This window comes from Bufo gargarizans, chromosome 7 (assembly GCF_014858855.1).
Source record: "Bufo gargarizans isolate SCDJY-AF-19 chromosome 7, ASM1485885v1, whole genome shotgun sequence".
NCBI lineage: Eukaryota > Metazoa > Chordata > Amphibia > Anura > Bufonidae > Bufo > Bufo gargarizans.
Genome location: NC_058086.1, coordinates 4045872 through 4063333, shown reverse-complemented (window position 1 = coordinate 4063333; position 17462 = coordinate 4045872). Strand labels below are relative to the sequence as shown.

General features: G+C 39.6%; 1 protein-coding gene across 1 annotated transcript in view; it reads left to right on the top strand.

The window, feature by feature from the left end:
* Positions 1-747: 747 nt before the first annotated feature.
* Positions 748-17462, top strand: part of NPTXR (neuronal pentraxin receptor) — a 30531-nt gene continuing 13816 nt past the window's right edge. Inside the window, exon 1 of the mRNA XM_044301136.1 lies at positions 748-1344. Coding sequence (XP_044157071.1) covers positions 784-1344 — 561 coding nt within the window. The 5' untranslated portion in view covers positions 748-783. The remainder of the gene's footprint in view (positions 1345-17462) is intronic.

Here is a 17462-nt window from a genome sequence, read left to right as displayed (position 1 = left end):
TCGATCTCTCCTTGGGCTACCAAACCACTAATTAAACACCAGTCGTCTTGAGTCTGACCCAATATGGTTGTTGCAACACAATAATCTGCTTCATTTTTGGTTGATCATTTTTGATAGTTATTGGTTTTAACTTACGGATTGAACTATGTTTTAGAGGCATTTTTCTGTTGTGATTGATTCATTATAAAATGCTAAAAACACCTGGGAATAATTTTGTTACTCGTCTTTAATGACTGATTGCATGAGGCACTAGATACCTCATTTTCATATGTGGTGTTTTTATGTGGTCGTGCGTATATTAGTATACTATGTAGTGACACATATCCTGTTAGAGGATATTTTATATGACAGGCCACATTTTCTGTGCACCTTTGTATCAGCTTGCTTTCTAGAATGAATAAAAGCAGTTTTTTGTCTGCACATCAGGGATTTCTCAGGCTTTGTATGCAATGGGTAAACTGATACTATACTGAGCAGCAAGGAGTTAAATGGAGCAGAGCTAACTCACTAGAGGAATAAAAAAATGAAGAGAAGGCGGAGGGAGTAATGACGTCCAATCTTCCCCTCCCTTCCTAAGTCAGAGACCAAGCAACGACTGTGCACTAGAGAGAGTAGGGCTTGCTCTTCATCCATCTGTTTAGGCACACTCTCTGCAGACAGAGCAAGCGCTTCTTCTTCGCACAGGCAGCTAATAACTCTAGGGGTGTTGGTCTATTTTTTCTACACAGGGGCCCCACTTTAGCTGTCACCCTGAAGTTTTTGGCTGTATTACTGGTGGCAGGAATGCTTGCATTCCTTGGTGCCATCATATGCATTATAGCCAGTGTCCACCCAGCCACCAAGGGACCTGTCCTTGGTGCTGAAAATGAGTCTTCTCCAGCTGCTCCCATAGAGAAGAGCCTAGGAGCTCTCCATGGTGTTAAGACATTGTATGGATCAAAGGATGCATTTCTTGAGCTCTCCGGATCCAAGTCCCAGGGTGGCCCAAGCTTCAGCAGGCTCCTGTGTACACCTCTGGCCATGGAGTGCCCCTCTGATGTGCAGAGAGACTCCCCACAGCCTGCAGGGGAAGAGGTGCTTTCCTTGCAGAACACAGCAGAGCAGCTGAGGCAGACGGTGCTGCAGCAGAAAAAGCAGATCCTGACTGATCAAGAGGCAATCAGAGAGCTCACAGGGAAGCTAAATCGTTGTGAGAATGGGCTGGATAAGGGCTACCAGGAGGGAGCTGATGGATGGGGGCACAAGGAAGGAGCCATGGGAGACCTGCCTCTGGATTCCCCCCAAGCAGTACAGGAACTGGAAGAGGCAGTCAGGACACTGAAAGATCGTATTGAAAAGATTGAGGTAAGGAATTATTATTATTATTATTTATTTGTAAGCGCCATTTATTCCATGGCACTGTACATCAAGAGGGGGTTACATACATAATATAAAATGCAATCAACAAGAAACTAATCACAGACTGGAACAGGAAGGGGTGGGGGAGAGGACCCTGCCCGCAAGAGCTTACAATCTGCAAAGGAATAAATGCACATTCACCTATGCCATCACTGACTCTCCTGAGACTTGTGTAGAAATGTAATTCAAGACTGTGCTTAAAGGAGAAGACATTTTATTACTCAATGGAAAAATATAGAAAGTGCTCTCTGAAATAAGACGTTAGCAGTCAGCCAGAGAGGAAGACACAAAGGCCATGTAGACATATTGACTAGTGGACAATGTCTACATGTCATGGATGTGACTAAGATATTCCAACATAATAAGAAGAATACTGGTTTTATTAGTAGCCAGTTTATATCTAATGCTTCACTCCTGTGGTGACTGAATATTAGACTATTAGAATATTTAGACTAGTCTTATGTACATATATGAATTACAGACTTCAGCATTGCAAAAAAAGGGCTACAAACTGCTGAAGCAACACCACTGAGCGTGATCAGCCTGCCTGGGCAGTAACTTGTGCAAACTGATGTCATTTATTTGAGGGAGAAGTAGGTTTTTGTTCATAAAATATACATGATGGCATATACAATAGTTGACTGGTCTAACTAAGTTATAGCTGGTATTTTCCTGAAGATGTAGCAAGGTTGGCATTTCCATTTAACTGTTTCTTTTGTGCACTGGGATAATTCGTTAACTCAGTGGGCAATGACATTGGTGTATTTTGTACCAGATGACAAACTCCACCTCCCGGCATTGATAAAATACCTCTGCTACATTTTCATATAGAAGAGTGAATGATGACATCTGGGAAGGATTTCAGTATTATTGTACTTTCAAGTTTTAATCTTGCTTGACTAGTCTATGTGTGAATATACGGTATATTCCCATTTCTAAGGCAGTAACATATAAGAGCTATCTCCAGTGCTAGAGGCAACATCTAATTATCATCTCTAGTACAGAAAATGTATGTAGATATAAATAATTCAACAAGTTCATTGATAATATATACCAGACAATAAAGGGACTTCAGTCACAGGCAACAATAATGAATATTAAAAAGCACAGAAAAGAGTAATAACTACTGCATTGTAAGGACATGCAACAGATATGAAAGGAAGCATCCTATCAATACATTATTCAGAGAGACGGACAGATATATAGGTAGATAGAGCATGTTACATAGAGATGGAATCTGATAGCTCATATAAGAAGAGAGATTAGCTGGATAGATGGTTAAATCAATAGACACCCATATAAATGATAAATAGATAATATAAGATAGGTCACATAAGAAAAGAGAGAGAAAGATGATCATATAAGATAGATATAAAGATCATATTAAATAGAATCTGATCATATAAGAAGAGAGATAGATTAGCTAGGTGATAGATGGATAAATCGATAGATAGATTACATAAGAGAGATAGACAGACAGCCATATAGATGATAGATAGATCAGAGATGTTAAAGAGATAGGTCACATAAGAAAAGATATAAACACAAAGATAGATGATCATATAAGATAAAGATATAGCTCATATTAGATATAGAATCTGACAGATCATATAAGAGAGCTAGATTAGCTAGATGATAGATGGTTAAATAGATAGATTAGATAGATAAGATTAGATAGATCATATAAGAGCGATAGATCATATTACCTAGAGACAGAATCTGATAGATCATATAAGAAGATAGAGAGATAGATAAATAGAATAAAAAATAGATTATATTACATAGAGATAGAATCTGATACATCAGGGATGCTCAACCTGTGACCCTCCAGCTGTTGCAAAACTGCAATTCCCAGCATGCCTGGGCAGCCTACAGCTTTTAGGGCATGCTGGGAGTTGTAGTTTTGCAACAGCTGGAGGGTCGCAGGTTGAGCATCCCTGTGATAGATCATATAAGAAGAGAGATAGATTAGCTAGATGATAGATGGATACACTGATAGATAGACATACAGATGGATAGATTGATAGATAGATAGCAGGGGCATACACAGATCTTATAGGGCCCCATCACAAAACTTAGTATGGATCCCGACTCCCCTGTCCGAGCTAGTTTCCCAATATGCATGCGTCAATCATTCTGAGGCAACACAGAACACAAGTTGCAAAGGCCCAGTTCTCTGCCAAATTTATATTTTTCTTATAAGTGGAAGACATTTTGAATCAAAAATTGTATTAAAAAACATTGCTTTCCACCTCAACCACTTACTCTGACTTTTATGGCAGGTGATTCACAACTATGGTGTTCATTCTCAGCAGAAAAATAAAGGAATATTCTCCAGCCTCCGTCAGTATTGGTCGTCTTTATTGTAGATAGGCATAACAGTACATGCTTCAATCTTCACCACAGGTTTTTAATCATAACCTTCCAAGTCTGAAACATGTTAACCTGTGGTGGACGGTGGTGAAGATTGAAGCATGTACTGTTATAGCGATCTACAATAAAGACGACCAATACTGACGGATGCTGGAGAATATTCCTTTATTTTTCTGATTGTACAAGGGACGGGTCCGGTCCTCTCCGTGCACCGAACGCTTATGGTGAGCTGGATAAACTTTCTTTTTCGATTACATTCCTTCTCAGCACCATATTTCTCACTATATACACTATATACACTGGTAAATCTGCTTCTCTTCTATTACAAAGATGTTTGCTTGCAGCCACCACTAGGGGGAGCTCAATGCATAGGAATTGTTATACTTACCATTGATCTCTTTGCACTCAGCTCCACCTAGCAGCCAGTTCATGAAAAAACATTGTTTTCTTGCCTAGATAAAAGGAAGGAGATCAGCATACCCCCCCCCCCCCCATCCCCCTCCAGGGCCCCATAGCAGTTGCATGGTCTGCCTATATAGAAGGTACATCGCATATAGATAGATAACAGAACCTGAACAGACAACACCTCAAAAATAATGTATTACAGATGTTATTTTAAACCATATAATGGATATATTTAGAGTGAGTACTATCCAGCTAATATTTACTGGATGCTTCTCTTCTGGATATCATGTACCATTTCTGTATTCTTAACAGCATACAATTGTATTAGTATCTGTTGGATCTCTGTCTCACAGTTCCTAGCCAGCATTATCTGTTGGACATCTGTACATTATACTAGAATAAATATAATGAATTCCACATCCTTTTCCGGCCTCCCTCCAGCACACTCTCTACGTCGTCTCATTAGCACCTCTCCTTAATCTTGATTTTCCAACAGAGAAGACTTCCTTTGTCGCAGGAACCCAATAGTCTTCTCATTACAACCTGGAGAATCAATTGAGTGAAATGTGAAATGATGCTGAGCGGTGCCTTTCTAAAATGCAGTTACTTGTGTCTATGAAACATGAATGGTGGAGTGTGTAAAGTAGATGGGAAGAAAAACAGATTGTGATATGTGAAGTCAGAGCCTGTATGCCATGGATCTAGACACATAGCTCTCATTTCTTATTATTTATAGGACTGTGCTTAATTGTCATGTTAGTGATGTGGGAGGGAACACCACACTGACAACAGGAGGGAAGAGAAAAGGAACTAGGCCTCAAAGCTAGGGAAAGGTAAACGGACACCACCTATGGAAACCTAATCCTAAGCCTGACTCCTATCCGTATGAATGGACCTTGAGGGTAGGAATGTTCATACACTGGAACCTATGACCCTGGAAACCCTGAATTGCCCTGCAATAGTGTCAGGGCTTGAGACGACCCGTACCTTCCAATATGAAAGAACCAGCATCTCCCTGAGGCCTAGTAACAAAAGACAGAGGGGAAACAACAAAATAAAAAGGGAAGTAACACTTAACTTATGAAGTAAATGGACGAGCAGGAACTCAGAAGAGGACCACACACCAGCACTTCCAATACCAGACTGAAGCTATCAACTGCATAGCATGATGGGTGAAGCCAGACTAAATAGAGGAGTTGGAATGACCACTAAGCTACACCTGAGACATGAGGTGTGGTCATTGCCAGCAACAACACTGAAAAACTGAAAACAAAGAGGCTGTCAGATCACATCACGTGCAGCCAGTCTCTTAGATCTTATGACACCTGTCACGTTAGAGACCGTGACATGAATTTAATTTGTTTAGCTGTCTGATAGAAGCCAATTATCAAGGATCGTCTAGTATACCTTGTATCATTAATGTGTTTACCCATTTGTATACATGGTGATTAACACTGATACTGCCATTGATATTATGGTCACCCAAAGGCGCTGTCACAGTGACACATTTATCAAACATGGTTGCCAGGCTGATATATTTAATGGTAAGCACACCAGGAGACAATTACTCAACTGGTCAATATTGCAGTACTAGGAAGCAATCCAAATCTCAATTTCCAGCAAGTCACCAAATGAAACTGATCCTACAATAATATGCTTTCAACAGTGGAAGTTTTAGGTGGCAGAATGATTAATATTGTACATGCAAAATTATGCAGCTTTGTCATCAATATCGTCTAAACTCTAAAATCTTCTTTTGTTACTCTAGCACAGTATTTTCCCACATACATTTCAGCTAAAAACTAGAATAGCTGAAAAACATTGGATGCACAATGTAGGAAAATATTTAACATGTTTTGCTTTAAAGGCAACCGTATGTACACCGTTGGGTCCATTTTTAATGATTGCATTTTACTCATTTTGGGCTAAAATATATTTTAATTGATATTAAAGAATGTCAGCTGTTTCTGTGAAACAAGGGTTAAAAATCTGTCTGTCACAGTCTGCTTTCCTTGAACCCCGTCATCTGACAGTTCGTGTGTAACGCTTATCTCTCATCTGACCCCATGAAAATTTTTAAGCAACATTCTTATAAGTTTGATAAGAATTGAGCTATAATGATTTTTTATGAGATCAGATATATGAGCTACACATTAGCTATCAGCTGAAGGAAGGGGGGTATTCAAATAAAACAGACTGTGACAGCTTACAAAAAGACTGATTTTTAACCCTTGTACCGCAGAAATGGCTGAACATTTTAAATGAAGACCAGTTAAAAAAATAAAAAAAATTTGCCCAAATACTGTAAGTAAAATGCAGTCATAAAAAATTGCCCCGAAAGTGTCCATAGCCTTTACACATGAATTCCTCTGGCTTTAATTGATCTGCAGTAGAGTGGGGGCACAAACAACACTTCGCTACTGTCATTTAATGGTTATAATTTCATTTATTCAGAGGATTATATAATTTTAGTATAATTTTGCCAATCTATAAGGAACTCCTCAAGAGCTTTATTTTTTATAGCAGTGCATCAGCAAGGTATAAACTGCTCAACAATCAGGTAATATATTAAGGGGCATGACAATTGAGATACTATGTTAATGAACAAGGGGTTAACTTGTTAACTTTTATTTTTTGGGGGTGAGTGTGTAGTAGTAGTAGTAGGGTCTAGTACACAGAAACCCTATCTTGATTGAGCAAACCACATAATCAAAGATATAAACAGTAAAATGTGTTCTATCTGCAGCAACTCTGTGGCACTTCTTACACATAGATTTTTATTTTAGCACTGAATTCAGTAGAAGCAGCATAATTCCTTATACCATGTGCGCCTTCTAGTGGTGGCTGCAGGTAGCCAGAATTCTATTATTTAAGTAAAAAAAATGTGGAAAATGTATTAAGTGTATTCATCAGTTTTCTGGAGTCAAAAAGTAGCAAATTTCAGCACAAGTCCTGGTTTCTGCCAGACTTTACAAATTTTCTCTTTCTGACACTCGCCACTTTTGTAAAAAGTGGGCGAGTTGTGGGTGGGAGGGAACAGGTCATTTTGCCAGAAAACTGGTACACATTACACCTGAAATCTACTACAGAAATAGTGGAATTTCTGGATAGGGCACATAACTAACCTAAATGGAACTGAACAGACTCTATTGACCCCAATTGACTCCATTCAGTTTCCGTTTGGAAGTGAACTCACCTTTTTTGGAGTTAAAAAAATGCTACACAATATTAATGCTGGGGGGTCATTTTGGGGGCCATTTTTACTGCTGGGGACAACTATAGGGAACATTATTTATGCTAGGGGCCACTATGGGGGACATTATGTATAATGAAAATCATGCAGAATGCAAAATGACCGTTAAAAATGGCCAGCCGACTAGAAAATGGTTGAAAAATGGCCATAAAAAACTGTCAGTGTGTTCGTTTTTCATGGCAATTATTTTCACTGTTGTGTGAATATAGTCTAATAGTACCAATATGTTATAGACTCCTGATCTCAGGTACTAGCCTGTATGGTGCAAGGAGAATATGACCAGAATATGGCCATAAATACCTTAGTAACTCTCCTGATAAACATCTATTGTGTAGACTATCATACATGTTTCATTAACAATGGACAGTTCTGTCTGAAAGATCAAGTAGCTATTGTAGGTAATTTACTATTAATTGGCACCCCCAAAACTCAGCCGATTCTACAGGCACCTAATTTGTACTGCTGTTAAATATTGATAATTTATTTTTCAGGCCACCAGTTGTGATCTGATTGTCGCAATGTCACCTGTTTATAGGAGGTTACCCTTAAAGGGGTTGTCCAGGGACTGAAAAAAGTAGGGCTGGCCAGGCATGGTGTGTGAATTATATAAAAAAAACAACAATCACCTGCTTTGGTGGTCCTGGATCTTGCGGTGTATTCCTCTATCCCACTCGTGACATGAAAACTTCTCACACTTCACTGCTGCCAGCCAATCTGTCTTCGACAGTGATGTAATTGACCAGGAGCAGCAGAAGGGATAAGATACACCACAGGAGGCGAGACAACCAGAGCAAGTGATTTTTTGTTTTTTAGGGCCTGGACAGCCCCTTTAAAGGGCCTTTCCCATGACTAATGTAAAAAAAATATATATATTATCAGACATCATACAGTACATGATTTTTTTTTTCTAACAAAGCTAGAATCAGCCCTGTGCCTCACATGGATCCAGAGATCTCCCCATTCATTGCTCTTCTAGATTTATATCAAGCTAGTAGCTCAAGGGGAGTGTCCTTTCTGCTGCAGCTAATGGGTCATGCCCATGCTGTCCCTATCAGAATTCAGGAGGCAGTTGAAGGATGAAATTGAGCATGTGTGGCCTTTTTATTTATTGAGTCGGACAAAGAAATAAGATAAAAAAAAACAAACAGCAGGTGGCGCTATACAGATACATTTTATTGAATAACTCAGTGGCTGTGCTAAATTTCTAATTACATTCAATTACAAAATAATTCAGATCTAGGCGCTGGTTTGAAAACAGTAGAATATACACTCACCTAAAGAATTATTAGGAACACCTGTTCTATTTCTCATTAATGCATTTATCTAGTCAACCAATCACATGGCAGTTGCTTCAATGCATGTAGGGTTGTGGTCCTGGTCAAGACAATCTCCTGAACTCCAAACTGAATGTCAGAATGGGAAAGAAAGGTGATTTAAGCAATTTTGAGCGTGGCATGGTTGTTGGTGCCAGACGGGCCGGTCTGAGTATTTCACAATCTGCTCAGTTACTGGGATTTTCACGCACAATCATTTCTAGGGTTTACAAAGAATGGTGTGAAAAGGGAAAAACATCCAGTATGCGGCAGTCCTGTGGGCGAAAATGCCTTGTTGATGCTAGAGGTCAGAGGAGAATGGGCCGACTGATTCAAGCTGATAGAAGAGTAACGTTGACTGAAATAACCACTCGTTACAACCGAGGTATGCAGCAAAGCATTTGTGAAGCCACAACACGCACAACCTTGAGGCGGATGGGCTACAACAGCAGAAGACCCCACCGGGTAGCACTCATCTCCAATACAAATAGGAAAAAGAGGCTACAATTTGCACAATGGAGAGAAATCCGTTCAGGATGCTTTACGATGTCATCAGTTCAGTCACTGAATGGCGTTCCGCAAAAAAGTAGTGCATGTCCTATTATTGTCCACAAATCATGGTCCGAGGCCCCATTTAAGTCAATGGGAACGCAAAAAATATGGAACGCACACGGAACACATCCGTATGTCATACATATTTCATCCGTATTTTGCGGATCCATACTGTAGAAATGCTATGCCCAGCCCATATTGCTCATGTGTTTGGTGATTAATAAGTTACTGTTTCCGATCCGCAAAAGACTGAGACTGAGCTGCTCCTAGGCCATGGGACCAATGTATGTGTCGTCACTGGCCTAGGGAAAGCAAACAGCTGATCAGAAGGGGCCACCACCAATCAGATGGATAGATCATTAGGATAGATCATTAGTATGAAAATCTCAGAAAACCTCTTTAAATGCCATAAATAACTTACAAATATTTGGAGGTGCAGATCTGAAGCAAGAAAATCTGCACCAGCATCTGCCACATGTCAACACACCCCTAGGCGGCCTTCACACCTGGGAGATTTTGTGCAGAAATTTCTATGAATGAAAATCAGATCCAGTTATGGGGTCATATTGGGTGCAAACACATGGATTTCTGCCCCACTCATCTCCAATACAAATAGGAAAAAGAGGCTACAATTTGCACAAGCTCACCAAAATTGGACTGTTGAAGACTGGAAAAATGGTTTCTTGAACATGACAATGAGTTCACTGTACTAAAATGGCCCCCACAGTCACCAGATCTCAACCCAATAGAGCATATTTGGGATGTGGTGGAACGGGAGCTTCGTGCCCTGGATGTGCATCCCTCAAATCTCCATCAACTGCAAGATGCTATCCTATCAATATGGGCCAACATTTCTAAAGAATGCTATCAGCACCTTGTTGAATCAATGCCACGTAGAATTAAGGCAGTTGTGAAGGCAAAAGGGGGTCCAACACCGTATTAGTATGGTATTCCTAATAATTCTTTAGGTGAGTGTATGTATATATATATGCTGTGAACCTGTCACATTCTACAAATATATATACACTTTGTGCAGGTCTTCAGCAGTGACTTCCTATGATACATTTTGCAGCTGTCAGCTCCACACTTCTATTACTTCCGCTCTCTCAGCCTTGCTCTCCATTCAATAATTAAGCATCACTGGAGTCAGAAGTCACGTCTTACCGGTGTGCGGTTTATTACTGGTGTGTAACGCTCTGCTGAGCTGTCAGCTTGTGGAGTCTTCTGTCTCATTAGCACGAGCTGGTGTAATTCTCATTAGACCATATATGTCCACATGATGGTTCAGGAGCACAGAATTCAAAACTTTATAGGAATCCATCAGGACGATTTGGAAGCTCCAGGAGGTTGAATTATTTATTGAAGGAATTAATAGGAAACCATTTTCTTGGCTATAAAAGCTCAGGCTGAGCCAATGTTTTTTACCATTTAAACGGAAATTACCACATGAAAGAGGGTTCCTTCAATGTGGAGTCTTCTCCTGTACTTTATGTATGATTTGTGCAGAGCGGATATAGTCACACTGATTTATTCAGTAGGAGGGGATATTTTAATCACTTTGATAAAATGGAAGCCCTTGGTGTAGTCACCATACTCCTCCACAAGTTGCGGTCTCTTTTGTGACAGACTGCAATGCTATAGCCGAGGAAAGAACAATGAAGAGACGAGATACTGGGACTCATTTATCAAAACCCGTCTCAAAGAAATATTGCCTTGGTTTCCCATAGCAACCAATAAGAGCTTGACTTTCATTATGTAAACAGCTCTGGTAAAATGAAAGCTGTGCTGTGATTGGTTGCTATGGGCAAAAAAGACATTTGGAAAAATATGCTGATCTCAATATATTAGTGACTTAATTCCCCGCAACGCATTTTTTTATTTAAAGGGATACTATAGTTGGGCATATTGGTGAATGTTCAGAAGTAGAAAAAAATAAATGTTTTTTTTGTTTTTATTTTTCAAAACTGAACTGAACTGCAATACATTCGCATGACACAAATTATGGACAAAAGTAACACTACTTTTGTCCATAATTTGTGTCATGCGAATGTATTGCAGTTCAGCCTCATTTAAGTGACTGGAAACGAACTGTAATACCAGACATAGCTCAAGGACAAGGGTGACACTGTTTCTGAAAAAAAAAAATCAGATCTATATTTTCTGATCTCAAACAAAACTTTTATTAGGAAAAAATAACATGAACTCTTGTTTGTCAGTCTCCAAGACTTCCTTCAAATGCATTAAATAAAGGTGGGAACTCCATAAGAACATACCAAATCGGCAATGAACTGCAATGGGTGACACTGAGAAAAGTGAAAGAAAGAAAACATGTAAAAAAATATAAAAACAATTATAAAATTCATATTGCTCCTTTTCCTATCATTGACATTAAAATAAATAAACAATAAACATCATAGGCATCGCTGCATCCTAAAATACCCAAACTATTCAAATATAAATGTATTCATCCCATATGGTGAACATCGTCATGGAAAAAAATACCAAAATGACCGATTTAAAAAAAACTGAATAAAAAGTGATCAAAAAGTCACACACACATCTGTATAAAACTACAGATTGGAACACATTGAGCCCTCATATACTGTAGCTCTGTAGACATAACTATAACATATTTATGGGGGTCAGATGAAAAGAATAATTTTATTTTTTTCCAAAGTTTTTGTGTTTTTTTTTCAGTAATAAATATAAACTCATAAAACTGTGGCAGGATTGCATTTTGTTCAGCTGTGATACATGTCAGGAGAGCTGACAGGTCCTCACTAAGGGTTTGTTCACACGAACATGTCATATTTTGCAGCCTGCAAATTGCAGATCCGCAAAACACGGATGCTGCCTGTGTGCCTTCCGCAATTTGCGGAAACGGAAGGCCCTTTATAGAAATGCCTATTCTTGTCTGCAAAAAGGACAAGAATAGGACATGGTTCATAACTTTTGCGGGGCCACGCAACGGAGCAACGGATTCGGACAGCACATGGAGTGCTGTCCGCACCCTTTGCGGCCCCATTGAAGTGAATGGGTCCGCAAAAAATGCGGCTTGGATGCGGAACCAAACCACGGTCGTGTGAATGAGCCCTAACACTGAAACCTGTTATCTCAATAATGTAAATGGTCCATCTTACCAAGTTAGGGTACTTTCACACCAGCTTTTCCGGCTTTGAGTTCCGTCACAGGACCTCAATACCGGAAAAGAACTGATCAGTTTTATCTCCATGCATTCTGAATGGAGAGAAATCCGTTCAGGATGCTTTACGATGTCATCAGTTCAGTCACTGAATGGCGTTCCGCAAAAACGTAGTGCATGTCCTACTATTGTCCGCAAATCACGGTCCGAGGCCCCATTCAAGTCAATGGGGACGCAAAAAATATGGAACGCACACGGAACACATCCGTATGTCATACATATTTCATCCGTATTTTGCGGATCCATACTGTAGAAATGCTATGCCCAGCCCATATTGCTCATGTGTTTGGTGATTAATAAGTTACTGTTTGCGATCCGCAAAAGACTGAGACTGAGCTGCTCCTAGGCCATGAGACCAATGTATGTGTCGTCACTGGCCTAGGGAAAGCAAACAGCTGATCAGAAGGGGCCACCACCAATCAGATACTGATGACATATCCAGAGGATAGATCATTAGTATGAAAATCTCAGAAAACCTCTTTAAATGCCATAAATAACTTACAAATATTTGGAGGTGCAGATCTGAAGCAAGAAAATCTGCACCAGCATCTGCCACATGTGAACACACACCTAGGCGGCCTTCACACCTGGGAGATTTTGTGCAGAAATTTCTATGAATGAAAATCAGATCCAGTTATGGGGTTGTATTGGGTGCAAACACATGGATTTCTGCCCCACTCAGACAAATGGAATTTATGTACAAAATCTTTAGTGTGTGAAGACACCTAAAAGGGCACCATGTGCTAATGTGAGCAGAGCCTATAGGGCAAAAATCCACAAATCTGTAGAGTGTCCTCCATATGTGAATGCACCTTAAATGTCTGCATTTATGCCAGTGAGGTTTTCCATGAATGCACAGAAGCCTGAACAAAGAAAGGCAATGCTATTTTTTCATTGTTTCAGCCAGAGGACTATTCACTACCGGGCCTGCAAAACATCTTAGTCATTACAACACTTGCTGCTATTGACTCACTGTCAGAATGTGTATTGCTGTTACATTCTCCACGTAGGCAGCATACACTCACAAATGCATAAGGTCAGAGATGCTTACCAGAAAATCAATTAATAGTGTTGATGGAAAAATATCCAACATTCAAATAAATGACATCAGCCTTGTTCCGTATTTAGCGTCATTTACCATTAGACGTAAGGCAAACAGATCAAATAAATCAGCTTATTAAAGGGAACCTATCATTAGCTGCATGCTGCCCGAATCTTGGGCGACATGAAATATTGGCAGGTTCCTTCATTACTAGGACTACCTTTTACTCTAAGATGCAAGGTTAAAACATAGGGGCAGATTTATCATAGGCCGGGAACAGTACGCTGGCTCTGATTTCTGAATTTATGACGAGGTATTCATCACAATAGCCATTTAGACTCGATATCAAAAAGATTAAAATGAGAAATGAACCGGTTTCAGATATTGTTACCAATGATGAGCAAAGTTTTCAAAAATTTGATTTGGCTGTTTTGCTGAACTTCCACAAGAAATTAGATTGGTTACGAATTACTTCGTAATGAATCGCATTCCATTGTATGACACAGGTAAAAGGACAGGGTCATTTAACCCCTAAGATGCCGCATTCAACACTGATCGCAGTCACTGAGAGACACATTCAGCCTATTAGCAGCCTATCAGCAGCTAAAACAAAAAAATACATACCTCATCCATTTAATCGTGGAAAGGCCGTCACAACCATCTTTATTTAAGAAAATGCAGCAATTCTCGCACACCCTGACGTGACGACGTCAACACGCCCACCCAGCGTGATGATGTGGTGATGTCAAACATCAACGCACACGACAATTGGAGCACTTTCTTTAATCAAGATGGCCACAACGGACTCTCCGCGATCAAATAGATGAGGTATGTATGGTTTTTTTACCACCATTTCAGGAAAAATTGATTTGTTACCATGAAGCGCCAGGAGATTTGGACTTGTGCCAAATAAATTTTTTCCTGAAATTCGGATCAAATTCTACTTTATTAACTTTGATTTGCACAATGCAAATTTTTGCCAAATCCAATGATTGAAATATCTTTATACTTCGTATCAGACAATTGGCCGCCATACGTGGGCTATCTAACCACGGAGCCCACAATTTTTCAAATTTAGCATAAGCCTCTTGTTTCTTATATATTCTCTCATACATTAACAAGGTTTTTACTTTATCTAGGTCTATCCTTCCTAATAGGGGAAAATGGTTGAATCCAGTGATAGGCTATGAGTTTATGGGCAATATATAATAGTTGACCAGCAGCTATTTTATGATCAGTGTCTAATGGCAAATCTTCCACCAGTCCTAAAAGTCAAACTTTCATATTTTGCTGGAGTGTAACCGACTATACTATGTAAATAATTGTTAGGCTCTTGTCCCAAAAAGTGGAGAGATAATCGCAACCCCAGAGTATGTGGAGAAACCTGCTGTTTCTATAGCACATTTAGGACATTTAGCATCTAGTCTACATCCTATCAGAAGGCGAAAAGCAGGAGTTTTATATACCCTATGAAAAATATTGAATTGCGAAAGTCTATATCCCTCACCTAAAAACAAAGTAGGAACCGAATATAGTAATCTAGACCACCGATCTTCTGAAACATTCCCTAGGTCTTTTTCCCATTTATGCATCCGTATTAAAGCCTGTATCTCCCAAAAAGTTGTAAAAGAGCTCTATATATAGTGGAAATCAACCCAGAAATTAGTGCGGCAGGTACTATAGATGCTGTGAATGGATCAGTCGCTTATATTCAGGGATATAGTTTTCTTCTAAGTATCAAATGCATGTCTCAGCTGAAGATATTTGTAAAAACAGTGGTGTGGTAGAGCTGGAAAATTTAAGGATTCCTTGTGATTTCCAAAGTTCAAAACCTTTTAGTTTGGTAATTGGCAGTTGTCCCAGAAAAGGAGTATACTATGTGCAGTCTGAAACTGTCTTTTACTGTACAAAGTTTAGCTCTCCTCTTAGGGAAAAACCTGCTTCGAATTATGCTAAGATATCTCCCCTATCAAACAGTATTTGAAAGTATCTCAGTAGCTCAGGTATGAGCATGGCGCTTAAAGGGGTATTCCCATCTTAGACAATGGGGGCATATCGCTAGGATATGCCCCCAGTGTCTGATAGGTGCGGGTCGCACCTGTATCGAGAATGGAGTGGGGAGCGCTGTGGCTGGAGGACCCAAGATTTTCAGGGGTCTGTCCAACACCAAGCGCTAATCCCCGCCTCTCCCATAGAAGTGAATGGGAGAGTGCCGCGCATGCGCAGCCCATGCTCCCATTCATTTCTCTAGAGCAGACGGCAATAGTCGAGCCAGTGCTCGGCTATTTTCGGCAGCCCCATAGAAATGAATGGAGGGCGGCTGCGCATGCGCAGTGCGCTCTCCTTCAATTTTGGGGCTCTGTTCTCAATATAGGTCTGGGTCCCAGCGGTGGGACCCGCAACTATAAGACAATGTGGGCATATCCTAGCGATATGCCCCCATTGTCTGAGATGAGAAAACCCCTTTAAAGTATTGACCTTATTAGGTAAAACAATCCAACCCCATTTTAAGGATGTTGTAAGATTTCCAGTTTCAACCATGGATGCCCCTACTTCCATATTAAGTCCCTAAAATAAGCTTTAAGGCCTCTTTCACACTACAGTATGTTGAATTCAGTGTTTTGCGTTCCGTTTTTCACGGATCCGTTGTTCCGTTTTTTTGCTTCCGTTGTGGTTCCGTTTCCGTTCCGTTGTTCCGTTCCGTTTTTCCGTATGGCATATACAGTATACAGTAATTACATAGAAAAAATTGGGCTGGGCATAACATTTTCAATTGATGGTTCCGCAAAAAACGGAACGGATACGGAAGACATACGGATGCATTTCCGTATGTGTTCCATTTTTTTTGCGGACCCATTGACTTGAATGGAGCCACGGACCGTGATTTGCGGCCAAATATAGGACATGTTCTATCTTTTTAACGGAACGGAAAAACGGAAATACGGAAACGGAATGCATACGGAACACATTCCGTTTTTTTGCGGAACCATTGAAATGAATGGTTCCGTATACGGACCGTATACGGAACGCAAAAAACGGACCGCAAAACGGAAAAAAAAAACTGTAGTGTGAAAGAGGCCTAACTCTATGGAATCTTGTAAGAGGAAGCCGTAGTGGAGCATTGTGAAAAATATTTAACAACAGATACGTTTATTCCAGGCAGCAGTTTTTTGTTGAATTTCTGGAGCAGTGGGTATAGATTAAGTTTCTTGAAATTATTAATGTTAGTCACATCTACAGCCAGATATTGAAATTGATGTACATGTTTAATATTAACATTTTGAGACATTAATGGTTTATGTAGTGAGTCTATAGGCATCAACACTGATTTATTCCGGTTTTAAACTAGAAGACCAAATATCCTACCAAAATACCCTATAATGGACATTACTGTATCCTCTAGAAACAACAGTGCATCATCTGCATATAATGCCACTTTATGTTCAATATTACCATATTTAAATCCTGTAACGTTGGTGAGGTGCGTAAAGCGGCTGCTAGTGGTTCTATTGCACTAGAGACTTTTTTGTGATAATATGCACATTGTGATTTAATGGCACTTAATTTAGTATTTTTAGGCTGCCAAAGTAATTCTGTGGCCTTCTTTGTGATGCATAACACCGTTTATCGGAGAAATAGTTTTTTTTCTAGTTTTATTTGGGAGCAAACTATATTTTTTTTCTCAAATTATGTTCTTTATTATTTTGCAGTTCCAAATTGACACATTAAAATGGGTTTGCTTTTGTGTTGACCATTCTGATATGTAATACAGTATGTATGGTTTCAATTGACTAGGGCAGCAATGGAGATGATTTGGGTTGTTTGGTTGGCTTGTTTTCATTTATTTCTATTTATTTAATATTTGTTTTGAATGCACATATTTCCATAAAAGACATCTCAGGGACATTTACACTTTATTTTTCG